This window comes from Passer domesticus, chromosome 33 (assembly GCF_036417665.1).
Source record: "Passer domesticus isolate bPasDom1 chromosome 33, bPasDom1.hap1, whole genome shotgun sequence".
Classification (NCBI taxonomy): Eukaryota; Metazoa; Chordata; class Aves; order Passeriformes; family Passeridae; genus Passer; species Passer domesticus.
In genome coordinates this window covers 2,305,244-2,322,887 of record NC_087506.1, presented here as the reverse complement: position 1 = coordinate 2,322,887, position 17,644 = coordinate 2,305,244, and the positions used below count along the sequence as shown (strand labels likewise).

Genomic DNA, 17,644 nt, shown 5'->3' with positions numbered 1-17,644 from the left:
ATGCAATAGAAATGGTATACAAAGAGTGTTTTCAAAATAGCTGGGATAGTCTAGGCTGAATGGCAAAAGGCATCCAGTCAAAAATATTTGCTTTATTCTCTCCTATTGTACTTTATTACATTTTCTAATTTTTTTACAGGAGAGTGAACCTTGTTTTTCACACTGCAATCCCTTCTATGAAAAAAATCATGACTAACAGCCTCTGCCTTCTCCCAGACACCAAGTGTTGCAGCAGTGCTCCAGGTGCTGCTGCCAACAACCCCTGCAGGGAGGAGCACAGCTCCCAGTGCACGTGGGCTTTGGCTCCCTGTGGCACAGAAGCCCCCCGGGGCACAGGTCTCTGGGGCAGGAGAGGGGCAGCAGCGCTGCCAGGGCTCGGGGGGGTGGCAGGTGTGCTTGGGCGGGGACTCTGCCACACCTGCTGATGGCAGCGCTGCCTGGGCCCCAGGGCTCAGAGCAGCATTGGTGCCCTGGCCCACACGTTCCCTGTGCCTGTCACAGCCGCGGGTTTAGGATGGCCAGCAGCCGGGACGTGTCCCAAGGAGGCCATGCCAGCTTCCCTGGAAGGCCCCGTGCCCTTGCCAGCGCGGCTGCCTCGGCAGCCCTGGGGGCTCCTTCTGCTGCCCTGAGCCCGCAGAGCAGGGCAGCGTTTGCTGATGGGCTGAGCCCTTCCTAAAGATCCTGTCGGGCTGCCTTAGACACTTGGGGCCAGGGATTCCTTCCAACCGGGGCCACTTTGGGTGGGCTGGGGGCGGCCCCAGGGCAGGTGGCAGTGTGTGCAAGGTTCCTTTGTGACACGCTGCAGCACGGTCACGGTGGCATGGAATGGAGGAGTGTGTCCTTTGTGACACGTGGTGACATAGGAGCTGGGGGTGACAAGAGCACGGCACAGCGCACAGAGCAGGCGACGGGACAGGACGGGACAGAGCGGTGCTGTGAGGAGCCCCCACACAGCACACTCGTTCGTGTCCCACCCGGAGGTTTTTCCAGACGCTGTTCCTGCAGCTGGCCTTGCGGCCAGACTGTGGCATTTGGTGACTCGGATCTTTTCCAAGACATCTATCCCTGTGGCCTGTGCACTCCAGGCCAGACCGTGGGATTTGGTGACCTGAATCGTTGTTGAGGAGTCTCCTGTGATTTTGGCAGGAGTCCTCAAGACCAAAGTGCAGGTCTTGCTGCTTGCTGTCCTGCTGCCTTCCTGAGGCTTCTCTCTTGCTGGTGCTTTCAGCAACTGCAAGACTTGTTGACTTGGCAATATCCTGAGGAACCTCTATTTAAGGTGCCCTCTAGGCCAGACTCTGACATGGCAGGCAGATTCCTTGGCTTGTTCAAAGTGCTCAGGGGGAAAAAAAACAAAGGCCCTGGAGCTGCCCCAGCAGAACAGCCTGAAGAGCCGGAGCAGATCCAGACACTGCAGGATGGTGAGTGTCAGAGCTGCGCCACAGGGCTGATGGCTGCAGCCAGTGTGGGCCCATCCCATCCCATCCCATGGCATGCCGTCCCATGGCATCCCATCCCATGGCATCCCATCCCATGGCATCCCATCCCATGGCATCCCATCCCATCCCATCCCATCCCATCCCATCCCATCCCATCCCATCCCATCCCATCCCATCCCATCCCCTGGGGACATGCCCATGGACAGGACGGAAGAGGGCCCAGGCAGACACCCCGCAGTGGCCGTGCTCCATCCCCCTGGGGCATCCCGGGGCTGTCCCTGCCTGGGGAGCGCAGGGCTGGGCTGTGTTCTCCGGCCTCTCCCGCAGCCCCTCAGCTCTGGCTGTGCTCGCTCTTTGCCAGATGCAGCCGTGGAGCGCACACAAGAGCAGCAATCCAGCCGTGGCCACTTCCACAGAACCCTGAAGGTACCTGCAGCCATCCCATCCATGGGCTGGGCCTGCTGTCCCTGCTCAGCCGAGCACTACGCTTGGAGAATGCCATGCAGCATCTCTGGCTTCCCTGTCCTGCAGATGTTCCGGAAGTTTCTGCGAATTCAGCGCAGAGAGACCGGGACCAGTGCAGCTGAGGGCCCAGCCGAGCCTGACTCGGGGCTGACCGAGCTCCAGGCAGAGCCTGATTTCAGCCTGGATTCAGCTGAGCACTTTCAAGACTCTGACACCATAATGAATGAGGACACAGCAAATGGAGACAAGGCAGTGACTGAGGACGTGGCCATGACAAATGCCAACACTGGAGAGACTGAAGCCACCGCAAATCCTGACACCACGCCCACTCCATCTCTGATCGAGGAATTAATACCAGAGTATTTCAGGGACCCTTGTTTTTCGTCTCAGGAGCAGCTAAGCAGGCTGGGATCAGGCCTGGAGGCCTCCCAGGACTTTGTGCCCCCTCAAGCCGTGATCACTGGGGCCCCTCAGCCTTTGAGGCCAGCACAGTGTGGCGGGAAGGGAAGCTGGGGAAGTTGCTCCCTTGAAGAGCGCTCCAAGTTTCCCCCAGGTGTCCTCCAGGTGCCAGCCATTGTAAGGAACATCCACCAGAGGCTGCTGTCCCATGACACTGTGGATGCCAGGCTGAAAATTGACATTGTGAGGCTGGCTGAAGAGCATCCTGTTGATGTGGTGCTGACCCTCCTGCGCTGTGCCCCAACGTGTGACAGGTACGGGGCCCACGTGCCTTGAGAGCTCAGGGCTCACCAGCCTTTAGGGCCCGTGGCCCATCACAGCCCGTCCAATGGGCTCTGCCAGACAGGCAGAGAGCTCCAGGACCCTCGGGCCCCTCTCTTTGCCCAGCCTGCTGCCAATGCTCCCTCCCTGCCCCTCAGGGCACCGGGGCTCTGTCACCTGTGCCCCCACAGCTGCACAGGGCATGGTACTGTGACTGAGACACCCCTGACACAGAGCCCTGATCCCACAGAGCTGCTGCAATGATGTGGAGAGCCATTGCTTCATCAAGACTAACAATGGAGAAAGTGCTGCCAACACTGGTCCGTGTAATGGAGGATTGGCCTCTGAGCAAAATGTGCACCTCCGATGGGGACAATCAGGATGTTTTTGCCCTGGCTGTGAGTTTCTGGAACTGGTCTCTTCTCAGCCCCCGGATGCCTCTCCAGCAGCTCTCCATCCTCTCCCTGCCTCAGTCACTGGGCTGAAACCTGGGCTAGGGCCAGGCTCAGGGGCCACCAGGCCCACTGCTCCCCCTGCATCTACCCCTGGGCCCTGCCCCAAGGACACCTCGGCACTGAGCTCTGTTTTGGGCTGCTTCTCTTGCAGGCAACTCTGGTGATCTGGGTGATTGTCCAGGTGCCTCTGTACCATGAGACAAGGATTCATTCTTTCTACCCTCTGTTTACGGCTCTGCTCTTCCACGTTGTCATCACCACACAGCAGATGCCACCAGAGGAAGTTGAAAACTTCTGGAGAGCATGCCAGGAGGAAAATCGCCTTCCCTGCAGGCCCAACAGGTCCCAGTCCTCCTGTCCTTCCCATGCCCTTGTGGCCAGTACCAGTGCTCCCAGTGTGACCTGGGCTTTGCTCTGCACACAGGTTTGCAGTGCAGGCCATGAAGGCTCTGCTCTACCGACTGCAGTGTGACCAGGAGGTGATGGATATGGAGCGTAAGTGTGGCTGGGACACGCTGCTGACTGCTCACACCCAGCACTATGCCGTGGGTCTGCTGGCCAGGTGAGACCCCCTTCTCCTCCACACTGCCCTCAGCATTTCTGCCCTGTGCCCGGGTGCCCCACACAGTCCCTGTGGTCATGGGCCAGAGGGCCTTGACGCCGAGGGACGGCCAAGGAGACTGGAAAAGGCTGGGAGAGGAGAGTTCCCCAAAGGGGCCACCTCCCACAGCGCTCACATCCCCTCCAGGGATGCTGGGGAAAGACCAGACCTCCATGAGTCAGTCCTGGCAGAGGTTTGGTCCCCCCACCTCAGGCTCTTGGTGCCTTTTTCCCCCTTCCAGGGAGATGCGCCATGTCTTGACCTCCATGTGTTCCCATGTCGCATACCGCCTTCTCCTCGTGCTCAGCTGTGAAAAGCCAAGGTGGGATCTGCCCTTCCTGGCATTCCTTGTGGAGGTGAGCCTGGTGGCCAGCACTGCATCGCTGAGCTGCCTCCCAGCTCTCTGCCCTCTCATAGCCACAGCTGCCTGGGACGGTGCCCGTGCCCTGTGCTGCTGCCTGGGCCCAGCCCTGTGCGGTTCCGGGCTGCTGCTGGCCAGGTGCCCTGTCACTGCCTGTGCCTTTCAGGTCCTCGAGTGCCTGGACTTGAGTAAATGTGCTCACACTGTCCTGAAGATCATGTCAAGTTGCCTGCACAGCAAGTGCAGGGAGAGGCGTCGCCTGGCACTCAGAGGCCTCGTGGTGCTCAGCAAGGATCCCTCAACGGTGAGAAGGGGCAGCGGCTGAAGCTGCGCTGGGGAAAGCAGCCCCATGGGCTGGCAGGGCTTCAGCAGCTGAGGCAGCTGCTCCCAGCTCTCCTGCCTCACCTGCCCCAGTGCTTTGGGTCAGGCCTTTGGCCTGTGGGCCCTGCAGCAGCAGGCTGGGGTCGCAGTGCCCGGGCGCTGTTGGCGGTGCAGCCGTCCATGGGCTCCCAGCTCAGCCTTGTGTTCCACACAGGCCAGACCTATACGCAGCGTGTCTCGAAGACTTCTGGAGCTGCTGGGTGATGCAGATGGACAGGTGGTCAGCATGTCCCTCTCTCTGTTGAAGAAGATGCTCCAGAAAAAATATCTCATGATATCCAGCACTTCTGCCCCAAAGCTAGCTGAGGCACTCCTGCCACTCTTTGACCGTGTAAGGCTCTGTGGCCCCAGCCATGGGCACTGGCCGCTGGCCAGAAATTTTGTGCTCTCTGGATATTCAGGCCTTTGCCCAGGAGTACTGGATATGTGATGCTTAGGCCTTTTTCTCCTTCTTTCCTCCAGGACAACAGCCATCTGCAGCTGCTCTCCATTTCCCTCTTCTGCAAGGTGATGGAATTGGTAGTGGAAGAGGGTAAAAAGCCCCTGAAGAGAATTGTGAGCCAGAGCCTGCTCCCACTCTTCTTGCACTGCCATGAGGAGAACCAGCATGTGGCAGAGGTGAGGTTTTGTGTGATGCTGGTGGATCTCTGGCAGGGGGCTCGGCTGCCTCCTGCCCGGTGCCTGGTGGGCTGCAGCCTCCTCCAGGCCCTGGCACAGGGATGTGAGTCCGGTGCCCTGGGCTGTGGGGCCATCTCTGGCTCTCTGCTGCTCTCCAGGCCTCTATGAAAACGCTGTATTGTGCGGCTGGCTTCTTGGAGAAGACGGATCTCCAGAGGGTTCTGAAGACAGAGCAGCCATTGAAAATTGATGAGTGCCTGGTAAGGAGGGCCTGGAAGCCCCAGGCTCAGCCTGGAGAAGGCCCCTGAGCGCGGTGCTCAGTGTGCGGGGCTGGCAGCTGTGCCCCTGCCCGCTGCTGCACTCAGAGGCCGCGCGGGCTCTTCTCCAGGCTGCTGTGGGCCCGAGCCGGGTGCCCATGGAGCCCCGGCGCGGCGGGGCTGCGGGGCGGCCCCGCGGCTCCCCGGGCAGCAGCCGGCCCTCTGCCCCCTGCGGAGCCCGGCACCAGCGGCTGCTGGCCGCGCCTCAGGGCTGTGCGGGCAGGGGAGGCCGGGGCTGGGCGCAGGGAGCGCCCGCCACAGGGGCTGAGCCCGCGCCAAGCCTTCCCTGCTGCTGCTCTCTGCAGCTGGCAGAGGACAGGAGACAAGCGAGCGAGCGCATGCAATGGGCCCTGCGGTTCCTGGATAGCCCACAGGAGTCCCTGCGAGAGACGGCCTTCAGGATCATCGGTGAGCCATGAGGCCGGGCTCCCTCCCCGGCCCGCCGCAGCTCGGCCCCAGCCCCGCCCGCTGCCCCGGCAGCGCCATCCGGGCCCGGCGCCGTGGAGCCCCGCCTGGCCCGGGCGCTGCTGCCGCCCTCTGGCAGCCGTGCCCTTGGGCGGCAGCGTGCGGCAAGGGCCCGGGCTGAGCCCTGCCGGGCCAGCAGGGCGTGTGGCCGCAGCGCTGGCAGCGCCGCTGGCAGGGAGCTGTGCCGCTGCCGCCGTGACAGGCTCTGTGTTCACAGGGGTGGCCGCGCGCTACCTGTCGAGGAAGAGGGAAGAGCTCCAGTTCCACAGTCAGGGTGAGTGAGGGCAGCGGGCTGGTAGCGGGGCTGCCAGGGAGAGCTGCAATGCCCGGGCAGGGAGCTGCCATCCCTGTCCCGGCTGCGGTGGGCTTCGCTCCTTGTGTGCATGAGGGATGGCGTGGCCAGAGCACACAGAGCGATTGCAGGGACACTGCTGGGGGGATTCGTGGCCAGCGTCTTGTGGCTGATCCCGTGGGCCCCTCCTCTCTTCTGGCCGATAGAAGAGCTGAGTGGGACACCCTTGATGTAGTGGTTTTGCTTTGCCAATTTAGGATTTCCTGGCCAATGTGCCAGTTGCTGTGGTGGGTTCAGTTCTGGTTAATCAGCAGTTCGCTCACCAGAATGTATTTACTCATTTCCCCTTTGAGATAGAATTAAGAGAAAGCCAAAGCAGGCTCGAGCCTTTAAAAGGGTATGAAGAACAATTTAAGAGTAACTGAAAGAAAGAGTAATAAGAGTCAGAACAAAACCTTCGGAACACTTCTCCTCCCCCTACAACCTTTTCTTTCCCACTGACAATGTAAAGAGACCAAACCAAAATGTTGAGTCAGTTTACTACCTCTGCAATAGTCTTTTGTCTCTTTGCTTAAGGAGAGAAGTCCCTCTTATTAATGTTATGGAGACTTTTCCATAAGAAAACAGTTCTCTCGTGGCTCTCAATTTCCATGAATAGCAGCCACCCAGGGAAATGTGCAATGCTGAAATCACTCCCATTTTCCACAAGCTTTTCCCACAGCTGGGTTTATGTGGCATGTCAACTTATGGGCTACTGTTTTAAAGATGAGCTGTTCAAAAGCAAAGTTCTTGTTCTCTAAAATCATCTTCATCTCTAGCAAGAGAGATCTTCTGTTCCTGGGGGCACAGGATCTTCATCACTCTTCTCCCTGTCTCTGTTGAAACTTCTCCAAGAATCACAGCTACTTTAACATCTGCTGACTTTAGCATGGAGGTCTTTGCTCAATACCTACCATTTGAACACTTTCATCTCCCCATACCTTCATGCGTTATAGGGAAAAAAGTATCATTCTCCATATACAGGAGAATTACAAGAGAATTTTGGCCTAAAACTAAAGGCATCTCCTCATCTTTCCCATCTAGGGCTTGACTTCTTCTTCACGGACCTCAGCCAGGCCTTGGCTGGGCCAGCAGTGTTACCTCTTTGTCGGCCAGAAGGGAAAAGAGAAAGTTCCCCGAGTTTCTTTTGTTTTTAAGATGTGTTTTTCACAGAGGCTTTTGTGTACAGCTTTCCAGATTATCAATTCCCAAAGGCAGCCATTGATTGGTTTCCTAGCAGACACGGAGGAAGCTGCCAGCAGCTTCTCCCAAAACATGATGTCTGGGGTGCACAAAGCAGCACACCTTGGCAGGAGGGTCTCCTAGGATTCATGCAGATGTGGGTGCTGACTGTGGCTCTCTTCTTTGTTCCAGCCATTTCAGTCCCAAGGAAAGACACTAGTCTGTCCCACTGAAACCTGAATATTCACACCCGGTTTGCCAGAAGAGCTGAAGAATTAGGTCCATCTTCAGGATGCGGTGAACCAGTGTCCCAAGAACAGCACCAGGAGACACTGAACAGGACACCATCTCCCATTGCCGCTGGAGCTCCAGGCACAGCTGATGATTGGTACAGCTGAGCCTGTGGGAAGCTCGCATGGCTTCTGGCCTTTCCCTGCCTGTAGATACCTCCCTCCCTCCAGCCCTCAGACACTGCCCATTCCCTCTTCCCCTCCCATATCACCCCTTGTTTTTGGCTTTCATTAATAAACGGTTTGGCTTCTTCACTTTGCCTGCATCCCTGTGGAGCTGAAGCGCCGCAAATCCGGGGCCCTGGGACACACAGGCCCCTGCTGCCATTCTCTGCCACGCCGTGTTTTGTGCACAGGAACGAGGGCAGGTCAGGCTGGCACGGTCCCTGTGCTGAAGCTGCAGTTCCACAACCCTGTGCAGCTACAGATCCTGCTGAGCACACGGAAGGCCAGCAGTGGCACAAGGAGCCTGTGTGTCAGGAGCCAAGTCGTGTCTAAGGCCCTGCCACATTTGATCCGCTGCTGTGCACGTCAGCAAGATAATGAAGAACAGACAGTGAAGGAAACCTTATGGATGAACTGGTGGGAATGTGACCCTTGAGAGAAACAATGGATTGGTCAATTGATGGGAAGTTAACCTGTGAAAGTGGAACAGCACACAGTGGAGCTGTGTTTGGCATGGAGGTGGCATCACAAGCCATTGCAGCCTCTTCTCACGTGCTGACCAAGCATGAGATGACGTTATAACAGGAAAAACTCCGCTCCAGAGGAGGAGATGTCAGGCCTGGTTGTGGGGTGCAGGGATGAGAGGGACAACATGCATGTCCTTCTGATGGAGGGGATGCCCTGAATGTGGGCGGCCTGCCCGCCCCTCCCAATGAAGCACTATGCTGCATCTCCTGCTCAGTGGCTTTTCACCATTCCAGGGGTTGGTACATATTCTTTGCAAGAGCAGCTGATCAAACAAAAGTGGATTTCCAATCACAAGTACAATTAAGTCTTTCTGCATGGGAATCCTCCAGAACCTGTAACACCCCTGATTTTAGAAGAGCCAATCTGAGGATGCTCTGAACCCAGCTGAGAGGGATTCCATGACAGGCATCCATGGAGAGCACAGGGGCTGGGAATGCTGGAAGTTTTCAAGAATAGCATCCTGAAAGCACGGCAGGGCTCCATCCGTGCACAGCATCATCAGGAAGAGGGCAGAACTGATGGAGAAGGAAGACTCGCTCACCATATGATGATCGACAAGTCTCGTCTTTATTCCCGAATCGCCAATTATTATACACCTTTTAATTAGCTCATGCATAGTGCAAATCCCAGCTCACCATTGGCTAATTAGTTATCAGCTATCTACATGCTGTTTTGGTATAACTACTTACTACTTTCCCAGGCTGTTTGGCTTTACCACCTGTGTCTGTGCATTTCTTCATCCGTGGGCCAAGGACACAGTTTAGTTGGAATTGCAACTCCCCTCATTCTCTATCTCGGTCAAATTAATCTCACAGTGACCTTTAGCTCGGAGCTAGCTTGTTACAGAGCTCCCAACATTTCCCCCATTTTCTTTTTGGGCCAGAAGTGTTGTTTTCCAAGCCCGCCCCATCATCTGACTCACTATTCTTTGGACGCAATTAAGCAAGCATGGTAATACAAGCATTAGCAATACTATTACACCTAATATCCCTATAGCATACATTGCTGCTCTATTCTGCAATACTGCATGATTTACACTTTGTACATCTTGAGACAGCATGTCCAATATCTGTCTTCTTTGCTTGTTGAATGGTCAACGTTTCTCTTGCTCTTGATAGAGTTACACATTCTTCATTGAAATCCATCTGGACTTTGCACCTGTTAAAACACAAACAAATCCCATGTCCCTGCAGGACTGAAGAATCTTCTCAAAATCCTGGAGGTGAAGAATGGGTCCTGGTTTCATTTTGCAATGTTACATAGAGAAATGTTAAGATAAGAGTAATTAGGAATCAATTTAGATAATACACACAACAACATATACAAGATCAGAAAATTACTAAACACTACAACACTGAACTTTTATCCCAGAGTCTGCGACAGCTGATAAACCTTAAAATGACAGAGAATTGGAGAAATCATGTCCGGATTCATGTTTCCCCCAACTCCTTCTGAAAATGGCTCAGCTATCATAGATGGTCAAATCGCCAAGTCAAAAGGACTTGAATACTATTTGATGCAGAAAACATCTGGGTTGATTGTCAGTCACTCCATCCAAATAGAGCTAGAGCTTGGCCAGAGCCCGAACTCTAATTGGTGAGTGTCACTTAACACATTTTTTAAACAGGACTTTTTAAAAACAACTGTTATAAACAAGAAACCTTAGGGTTACAAACTAATCAAACTATCAAACCATTGAATCTTTCTGAAGTTTCTGTCAAGACAGAGATTTTCCAAACACAGCAAACTTCTTGAATTCTCTGCTGGAGTATTCCTGTAATAATAATTAAAAGAACCACAAAACTGGCAATTTGGATAAAAACTTTCAGAAACATCTAAATAGTTAGGAAATAAAAGACAGAATCTTGAAAAGACACGTGTCTTGCAGGTGATCACACAAAAAAAATAGAAAAACACATGAAAGCTGGCTGTAAATACTACAACAATACCTTAATAATAATTCTTATCACAAAAATCAGAGAATTCACATAATGTAATCAATTTATCAACAGCAAGTGTTCAAGGAAGTTAAGACAACCCCTTTTCTAAGCATTCATGTAATATTAACAACAATCACTATCAGCATTACTTATAAAAACTAAAAATAACAGAGGTTATAAACTTAATATAAATAATTCTTAAAACTTTGAATCATTGGGGAATCGACTGATGACCCCATAACAGGGTCTGATTGACCTTTTCCAAATGCTCTGTCTTCCAAGACACCTTGGGTAATTGAATCTTTACTAATATTTTCATCTTTACATGACATTTTGTTTCCCTGGGAATAATTTTTTACAATAAAAGCAGTTCCTCTGGCATTTTGTTACACTGAGATTTCTTACTGATTGACAACAATCATTAACTGAAGGATAACAGGCTGGTAAAGCTGGACAGTTTGCATAGATATTTAAAAACAAAACTGAGAAAGATGACAGATAATTTTAAACACAAATAATTTCACTTAAAATAAGGACAGTACAAAAACAATTAGCACATTTACATCCATTTATCTAATGCCATCTCTTAATGAATAGAAGAGAGCAAAGACCATAAAGACTATAGTATACAGAAATATTACAGTTTAAATCTTCTCACATGTAGTCCAAACAGAAACTAGGAAGTTTACTTAGACTCTGCCCCCCTAAAAGGTTGCTCCCGCCTCAGGCAAGGGAAAGGCAATGAAGTCATCAAACTTAAAGCTATCAAACCCAAATACTCAATCACTTTTAGAAAAGCAAACACATTTTCAAAAAAACCTGGTAAACTAACTGTAAAGCCTGTGGAACAGTTGGGTGAAATGCCCCGTATAACATCTGCTGCATGATGAAGCACTGTGTGAATTTGCAGAAGTTTTCTATCCTGATCTTGAAGGAAATTCCTGACCTGTTTTTTCTCAGACACTTGTTTGAATTGTTGCGATGGGCTGGTTGCCAGGCAGCTGTGACAGGGCGGTGCCCTGAGGAATGTCTGCCCACGCCCGTCCCCGCCTGCTTGGGCACAGCTTCAGCCTGCGCCACCTCGGGGGTGCGGAAAGGAACGCCCTCGCCCGGACCCGCGCAGCCGTGATCTCCTTTGGGCTCCGCTCTGCCTGGATCTCCGCTCGGGCTGGTTCCCCCTGGCTCTGCGCCAACACCCGCAGCCAGCGGGAGCATGTCCCACACCGCTGGTGCTTTTGTGCGCTTGCAAAAAGTGAAAAAGCCCTCCCAGCTCCAGCTTTCGGGTTTCGCGTTACTGGTGCGCGTCCGCCGCCGCTACCACCGGCACTGCGCTTGACGCTGCCACGTATTCGGCCCCCGCGTCTCGCCTTGGCTGGCCCGGCCCCGGCTGGCACTTCCCTCGCGATCTGTGCTCTTTCCCTACGGACAGCTGCCGTGCGAGTTTTTGTCACCGTGCGTGTCACTGGACCCATGGTGCGCGTAACCGCCGCCAGCACCGAGCATGCCGCCTCCGCAGCGCTCGGTCCGCTCCGCCGCTGCACCGCTGGGACCGCCGCCAGCACCGAGCATGCCGCCGCCACCATACGCGTTCTCGCCGCCGCGTCCGCCCCGGGCTCTCCCGCGGCCCCTGTCGCTTTCCTGGTCCCGAACTTACGCCACTCTGTTAATTCATGTACTATATAAGGATTTTGAGAAACTCCTTGTGCATACTCGTAAGCTAACAACTGTGGGAGCTCTTTCTGCAAGTCTATGTCCTTAATCTGCTGCTTTTTTAAAAAGCAAGTAAATAAATCATATGCTGCTTGCCTTTCCATTTCTAATCAGCGCTGTTGCAAGGCTTTCAGACTCCGGAAGCACGTAGGCTGGGACTATCTATATAGCTCCCAGGGCCGCGAACTCACAGTGGATCGTTTGCCGTCCCCCCCTTGCTTCAGAGGGACCCGCTCCTACTTCCCGATCCGTGGCAGCCGTGTCCGTCCGTAGTCGTCTTACGGGTTCACGTCAGGGTCAGCCATTTGATGGAGAAGGAAGACTCGTTCACCAGATGATGATCTACAAGTCTCGTCTTTATTCCCGAATCACCAATTATTATACACCCTTTAATTAGCTCATGCATAGTGCAAAATCCCAGCTCACCATTGGCTAATTAGTTATCAGCTATCAACGTGCTGTTTTGGTGTAACTATCACTACTTTTCCCAAGCTGTTTTGCTTTACCACCTGTTTCTGTGCATTTCTTCATCTGTGGGCCAAGGACACAGTTTAATTGGAATGGCAACTCCCCTCATTCTCTATCTCAGTCAAATTAATCTCACAGTGACCTTTAGCTCGGAGCTAGCTTGTTACAAAGCTCCCAACAACTATTGATATTGCCAATGCATTTTTCTCCACTCCGCTGGCAGCAGAATGCAGGCCACAGTTTGCCTTCACCTGGAGAAGCTCCAAAACATCTGCACTATATTGATGACATCATTGTATGGGGGAAGACGGCAGCAGAAGTGTTTGAGAAAGGAGAGAAAATCATCCAGATTCTCCTGAAAGCTGGCTTTGCCATCAAGAAGAGCAAAGTCAAGGGACCTGCTCAAGAGATCCAGTTTCTGGGAGTGAAGTGGCAAGACGGACGACGTCAGATTCCCACTGATGTCATCAACAAGATCACAGCAATGTCTCCACCATCCAACAAGAAGGAAACACAAGCTTTCCTAGGTGCCATAGGTTTTTGGAGAATGCACATTCCTGAGTACAGTCAGTTCGTGAGCCCTCTCTATCTAGTCACCCGTAAGAAGAACATTTTCCGCTGGAGCCCTGAGCAGCAACAAGCCTTCGTCCAGATTAAGCAGGAGATCGCTCACGCGGTAACCCTTGGCCCAGTCAGGACAGGACCAGATGTGAAGAATGTGCTCTATTCTGCAGCCGGGAACCATGGTTTGTCCTGGAGCCTGTGGCAGAAGGTGCCTGGGGAGACTCGAGGCTAACCACTAAGATTTTGGAGTCGAAGCTAAAGAGGGTCTGAAGCCAAACATATTCCAACAGAGAAGGAAATTTTAGCAGCCTATGAAGGAGTCCAAGCTGCCTCAGAGGTAATAGGCACCAAAGCACAACTCCTCCTGGCACCCCGACTACCAGTACTGGGGTGGATGTTCAAAGCAAAGGTTCCCTCTACCCACCATGCCACCAGTGCTACATGGAATAAGTAGATTGCTCTCATAACACAGCGCGCCCGTATTGGAAAGCTGAATTGCCCTGGGATTCTGGAAATAATTACAAACTGGGCAGAAGGTGAAAACTTCAGTCTCACTGATGAAGAGGAACAAGAAGTGACACGTGCTGAAGAAGCTCCTCCATATAACCAACTGCCAGCGGAAGAAACACAATATGCTCTTTTTACAGATGGTTCCTGTCGCATGGTAGGAATGAATCGGAAGTGGAAAGCAGCCGTATGGAGCCCCACACGACAGGTTGCAGAGGCCACTGAAGGAGAAGGTGGATCAAGCCAACTTGCTGAACTCAAAGCTGTTCAACTGGCCTTGGACATTGTTGAAAGAGAGAGGTGGCCAAAGCTCTACCTCTACACTGATTCATGGATGGCAGCCAACGCTCTGTGGGGATGGCTGGAGAGGTGGAAAGAGGCTAATTGGCAGCGTAGAGGAAAACCAGTTTGGGCTGTTGAAGAGTGGAAAGACATCGCTACCAGGGTAGGGAGGCTACCTGTGAAGGTCCGCCATGCAGATGCCCATGTCCCCAAGAGTAGAGCCAATGAGGAGCACAAAAACAATGAGCAGGTAGACCAGGCTGCAAAGATAGGGGTGTCCAAGATAGACCTAGACTGGGAGCACAAGGGAGAGTTATTCCTAGCTCGAGGGGCCCATGATGCCTCAGGTCATCAGGGCAGAGAGATGCCACCTATAAGTGGGCACGAGACTGAGGGGTGGATTTAACCATGGACAGTATTTCTCAGGTTATCCATGACTGTGAGACGTGTGCTGCCATCAAACAGGCCAAGAGGGTGAAGCCCCTATGGTATGGTGGGCGGTGGTCCAAGTACAAGTATGGCGAGGCCTGGCAGATTGACTACAACACACTGCCCCAGACACGCCAAGGCAAGCGCTACGTGCTCACAATGGTAGAAGCCACCACGGGATGGTTGGAGACCTATCCTGTGCCTCATGCTACTGCCCGTAACACCATCCTGTGTCTTGAAAATCAAGTCCTGTGGAGACATGGTACCCCTGAGAGGATTGAGTCAGACAACGGGACTCATTTCAAGAACAGCCTTATCAGCACCTGGACCAGAGAATATGGCATTGAGTGGGTGTACCGTATCCCCTACCATGCACCAGCTTCGGGCAAAGTGGAAAGGTACGATGGGCTGCTAAAAAGCACCTTAAAAGCCTTAGGTGAGGGATCTTTCAAAAATTGGGAGCAGCATCTGGCAAAGGCCACCTGGTTAGTTAATACCCGAGGCTCTACCAACCAAGTGGGCCCTGCCCAATCTGAGCCTTTGCACAGTATAGATGGAAACAAAGTCCCAGTGGTACATGTCAGGGGTTTGTTAGGGAAGACAGTTTGGATCAATCCTGCCTCGAGTACAGACAAACCCATTCGCGGGGTTGTTTTTGCTCAGGAACCAGGTTGCACATGGTGGATAATGCAAAAAGATGGAAGAACACGATGTGTACCTCAGGGAGATCTGATTGTTGGGTGAGAACCATGTATAAATATCACTGTTTGCTGAATGTTGCCACCATTGTCTGTGTATAGCTGTATATTAGATGTATAATGTATGTGTTTGTAGACTTAAAATATATATTAGTTTTAGTAGTAAGCCGACGATATGGGGATAAGGGGTGGAATGTCCTGGGTTGACTATATGATGCTTTAATCCCCAATCGTCTTGTTCTCTTTATACTGAAGAATAATTTTTACACCTTTAAGACTCTCTTCCAGACAGTGGAGAGGGCAGGGAAGAAGCACACAGTTTGTTTTCAGACTGCTCTCACTCCTCCACATTCCTGCTCCTGGACTGTGTTGTCTGCGGATGGACAGACAGCCGGACAGAGCTCCTTTTTTCCCTTTTTCTTGCTTTTAGTTAGTTTTAGCTAGCTGAGGCAAAGAAGTTCTCCGGATTGTGATTTTTTCCTTTTTTCTTGGACCTGTTCAAGCCTGCTCTGCACTGAACACCCAGAAGAGCACCGGCAGCTCCACCTGTGTCCCCCCTGGCTGGGCCTGGGCAGCAGCATTTCCAGCACCAGAGAGACTGATCAAAGACTGAGTGAGCCGAGCTGCAACCCAGGGAGGGGACTGTTCTGAGTTTGCTTTCCTTGGATCAGTGAGAAGTTTTATTGTTTAATATTGTTTGGTTTCTATTGTTTAATAAACAGGTTTCTTTCCACTTTTCTGCAAGGAGATATTTTCTCCCGAACCGGTTGGAGGGGGGAGGGGCAATTGAATCTGCTTTTGCAGAGAAGCCCCTTTGGGGGTTATCTCCCAAACTTGCCCTAAACCAGGTCACTGCATCAAATAAATCAACACATTTTGAGCAGAGGAGCAAGAGGATGCTCCTCTCCACAAATCCAGCCTGGGGACCAGGTATACATCAAATCCCCTGGGGGAAAGCCTCTTATCCCAAAATGGAAAGGACTCTATTTGGTACTTTTAATCACTTATACAGCCTTTAAAGCTTGAAGTGTTAACCTCTTGGCTACACTGTTCCAGAATTAAAAGACTTCTGCAAAAGGCAAGAGGAGTACACAAGTGGACCGCAGAAAGAACAGAAGAAACCAAGATGCGCTTCACACCATCATCATCTTCCCGATATTTCTGATCGGAATCCAGGCCACAGTAGGTGACTGTCACTACCATCATGATCTCCTTGGCCTGCGAGATCCTGCTAGATGGAACATTCAAAAATATTTGGGACCTAATTGGCTAAAAGGGAATAATAAGGTAAAAACACTTTATGGCCTTTCTTGTCCCACCTGAAAGCAGGACCTCTATGGCGTGTAAATTTGAAACTCACAAACCTCTTTTAGACGAGATTACTACAGTGACCATGCGCATCCGTGACCTTTCTAAAAAGCAGCGTGTGAATCCATTTTAATGTGATTCCTATCAGGATTTTTGTGCTATGCAAATTAAAATGGGAGACTATAACCTAGCACAAGATAGTTCCCTTCTTCTGCAGTGCACAGGTGGGGTGGGAGGACCATCATCACACAGAGATACAGGAATTGAGCCTGCCAGGAATGCAACCCAACACATATTGTTTCCAGCAGGCAGTTCTTGTGCCACTAGAATAATAAATCGTCCTGTTGGTATGCTTAGTACATGGAACAGGTCTCATAGAGGATCTGCTTTTGAGAACTGAATTTCATTCTTGGCATATTCCAGGCCATCAGAAATAGTCACCAATCCAGTTGGAGGGGAAGCCGGGAGCACAATCATCCTGTTGGGGTATATCATGCCCAATGTCATGACCGCGTGATGGCAACCCAGATATGAATGGACTCCTGACAGCACAACTACATCCTCTTATGGGCTGAGGTACTCAGAATACTCAGCCATTTGTACTGGGAAATTTAGTAAAGTAAGTGTCCTTTGTAATACTACCAGGGGCCAGTGTAAGGTTTCTGAAGGTTTCTGAAACGCTTGCCTAAAGGCAGGCAATGTATCTGAAGAAACCTGTTACCATGCCTTGGGTACTCGACAAGGAGCGAAACAGAAAGGGTCACACAACAGACATTTAAAATTAAAACAAACAACTTTACATGAGCAAAAAATGGCATAGCACAGGACCCATGTGTGAAATAATATAGTCTCTCACTCTGTGGTAAGAAAAATAAATGAACAATTGTTGCTTCTAAATCCAAGGTACTCTCTGAAAATGCTGGATGTAAAGATAGAGGCTAATAGAACCAAAATTAAACAGCAATACTACCCATTCATACAGCAAAGCCTAAAAGGCTGGGAGTCATGGATGCAATCCCAGATACCAAATCATAGGTCTAAAAAAGGCTTAAGGGGATGGTTTGGGTCTGAACTGGGAATATGAAATTCTATTGATCAAGAAGTCTTAATAAATGAAGCACTGTGAGTTTTTATATTGGACAGACACAAACTCCTCTCAGATCAGCCCTGCTAACACTTGCCCAAACCCACAGCCTGGCAGCTAACCTATTAACCACCCTGGCCAACAATACACAGCAGGATTGTTTCCAGCAGTTGTTGGCTTTATGGGAAAAATACAGGGTAACATTTCTTTAGCATTTCAATGTAGACCAGCTCAGCTGTGGCTACAGTCTGTAATCTCAGGAAAACTTAAAAAAAGGAGAGCTGGGGGAAATTACCAAGAGAATTAACTAAATCATGCCTAAAAATGAAACCACAA

At 51.6% G+C, this 17,644-nt stretch overlaps 1 protein-coding gene across 1 annotated transcript; it reads left to right on the top strand.

Annotated features, from left to right (window-relative positions):
- The first annotated feature begins 903 nt into the window (after window positions 1–903).
- LOC135288472 (maestro heat-like repeat-containing protein family member 6) lies at window positions 904–11,594 on the top strand. Its single transcript, XM_064401861.1, has 14 exons — window positions 904–1,421; window positions 1,801–1,865; window positions 1,971–2,617; window positions 2,875–3,022; window positions 3,231–3,421; window positions 3,504–3,641; window positions 3,922–4,036; window positions 4,208–4,345; window positions 4,577–4,753; window positions 4,885–5,040; window positions 5,199–5,300; window positions 5,663–5,765; window positions 6,040–6,096; window positions 11,512–11,594. The coding sequence occupies exons 1-14, from the start codon at window positions 1,304–1,306 to the stop codon at window positions 11,592–11,594; spliced, it is 2,238 nt and encodes a 745-aa protein (XP_064257931.1). The 5' UTR covers window positions 904–1,303.
- The last annotated feature ends 6,050 nt before the right edge of the window (window positions 11,595–17,644 follow it).

What these genes read in the sequence shown, in the direction of transcription:
- LOC135288472 (XM_064401861.1), top strand. Translation starts at nt 1,304, where the DNA reads ATGGCAGGCAGATTCCTTGGCTTGTTCAAAGTGCTCAGGGGGAAAAAA. An exon ending in GATCCAGACACTGCAGGATG is followed by an intron (nt 1,422 to 1,800) that starts GTGAGTGTCAGA and finishes GCTCTTTGCCAG; the next exon opens with ATGCAGCCGTGGAGCGCACA. An exon ending in TCAGCAAGGATCCCTCAACG is followed by an intron (nt 4,346 to 4,576) that starts GTGAGAAGGGGC and finishes TGTTCCACACAG; the next exon opens with GCCAGACCTATACGCAGCGT.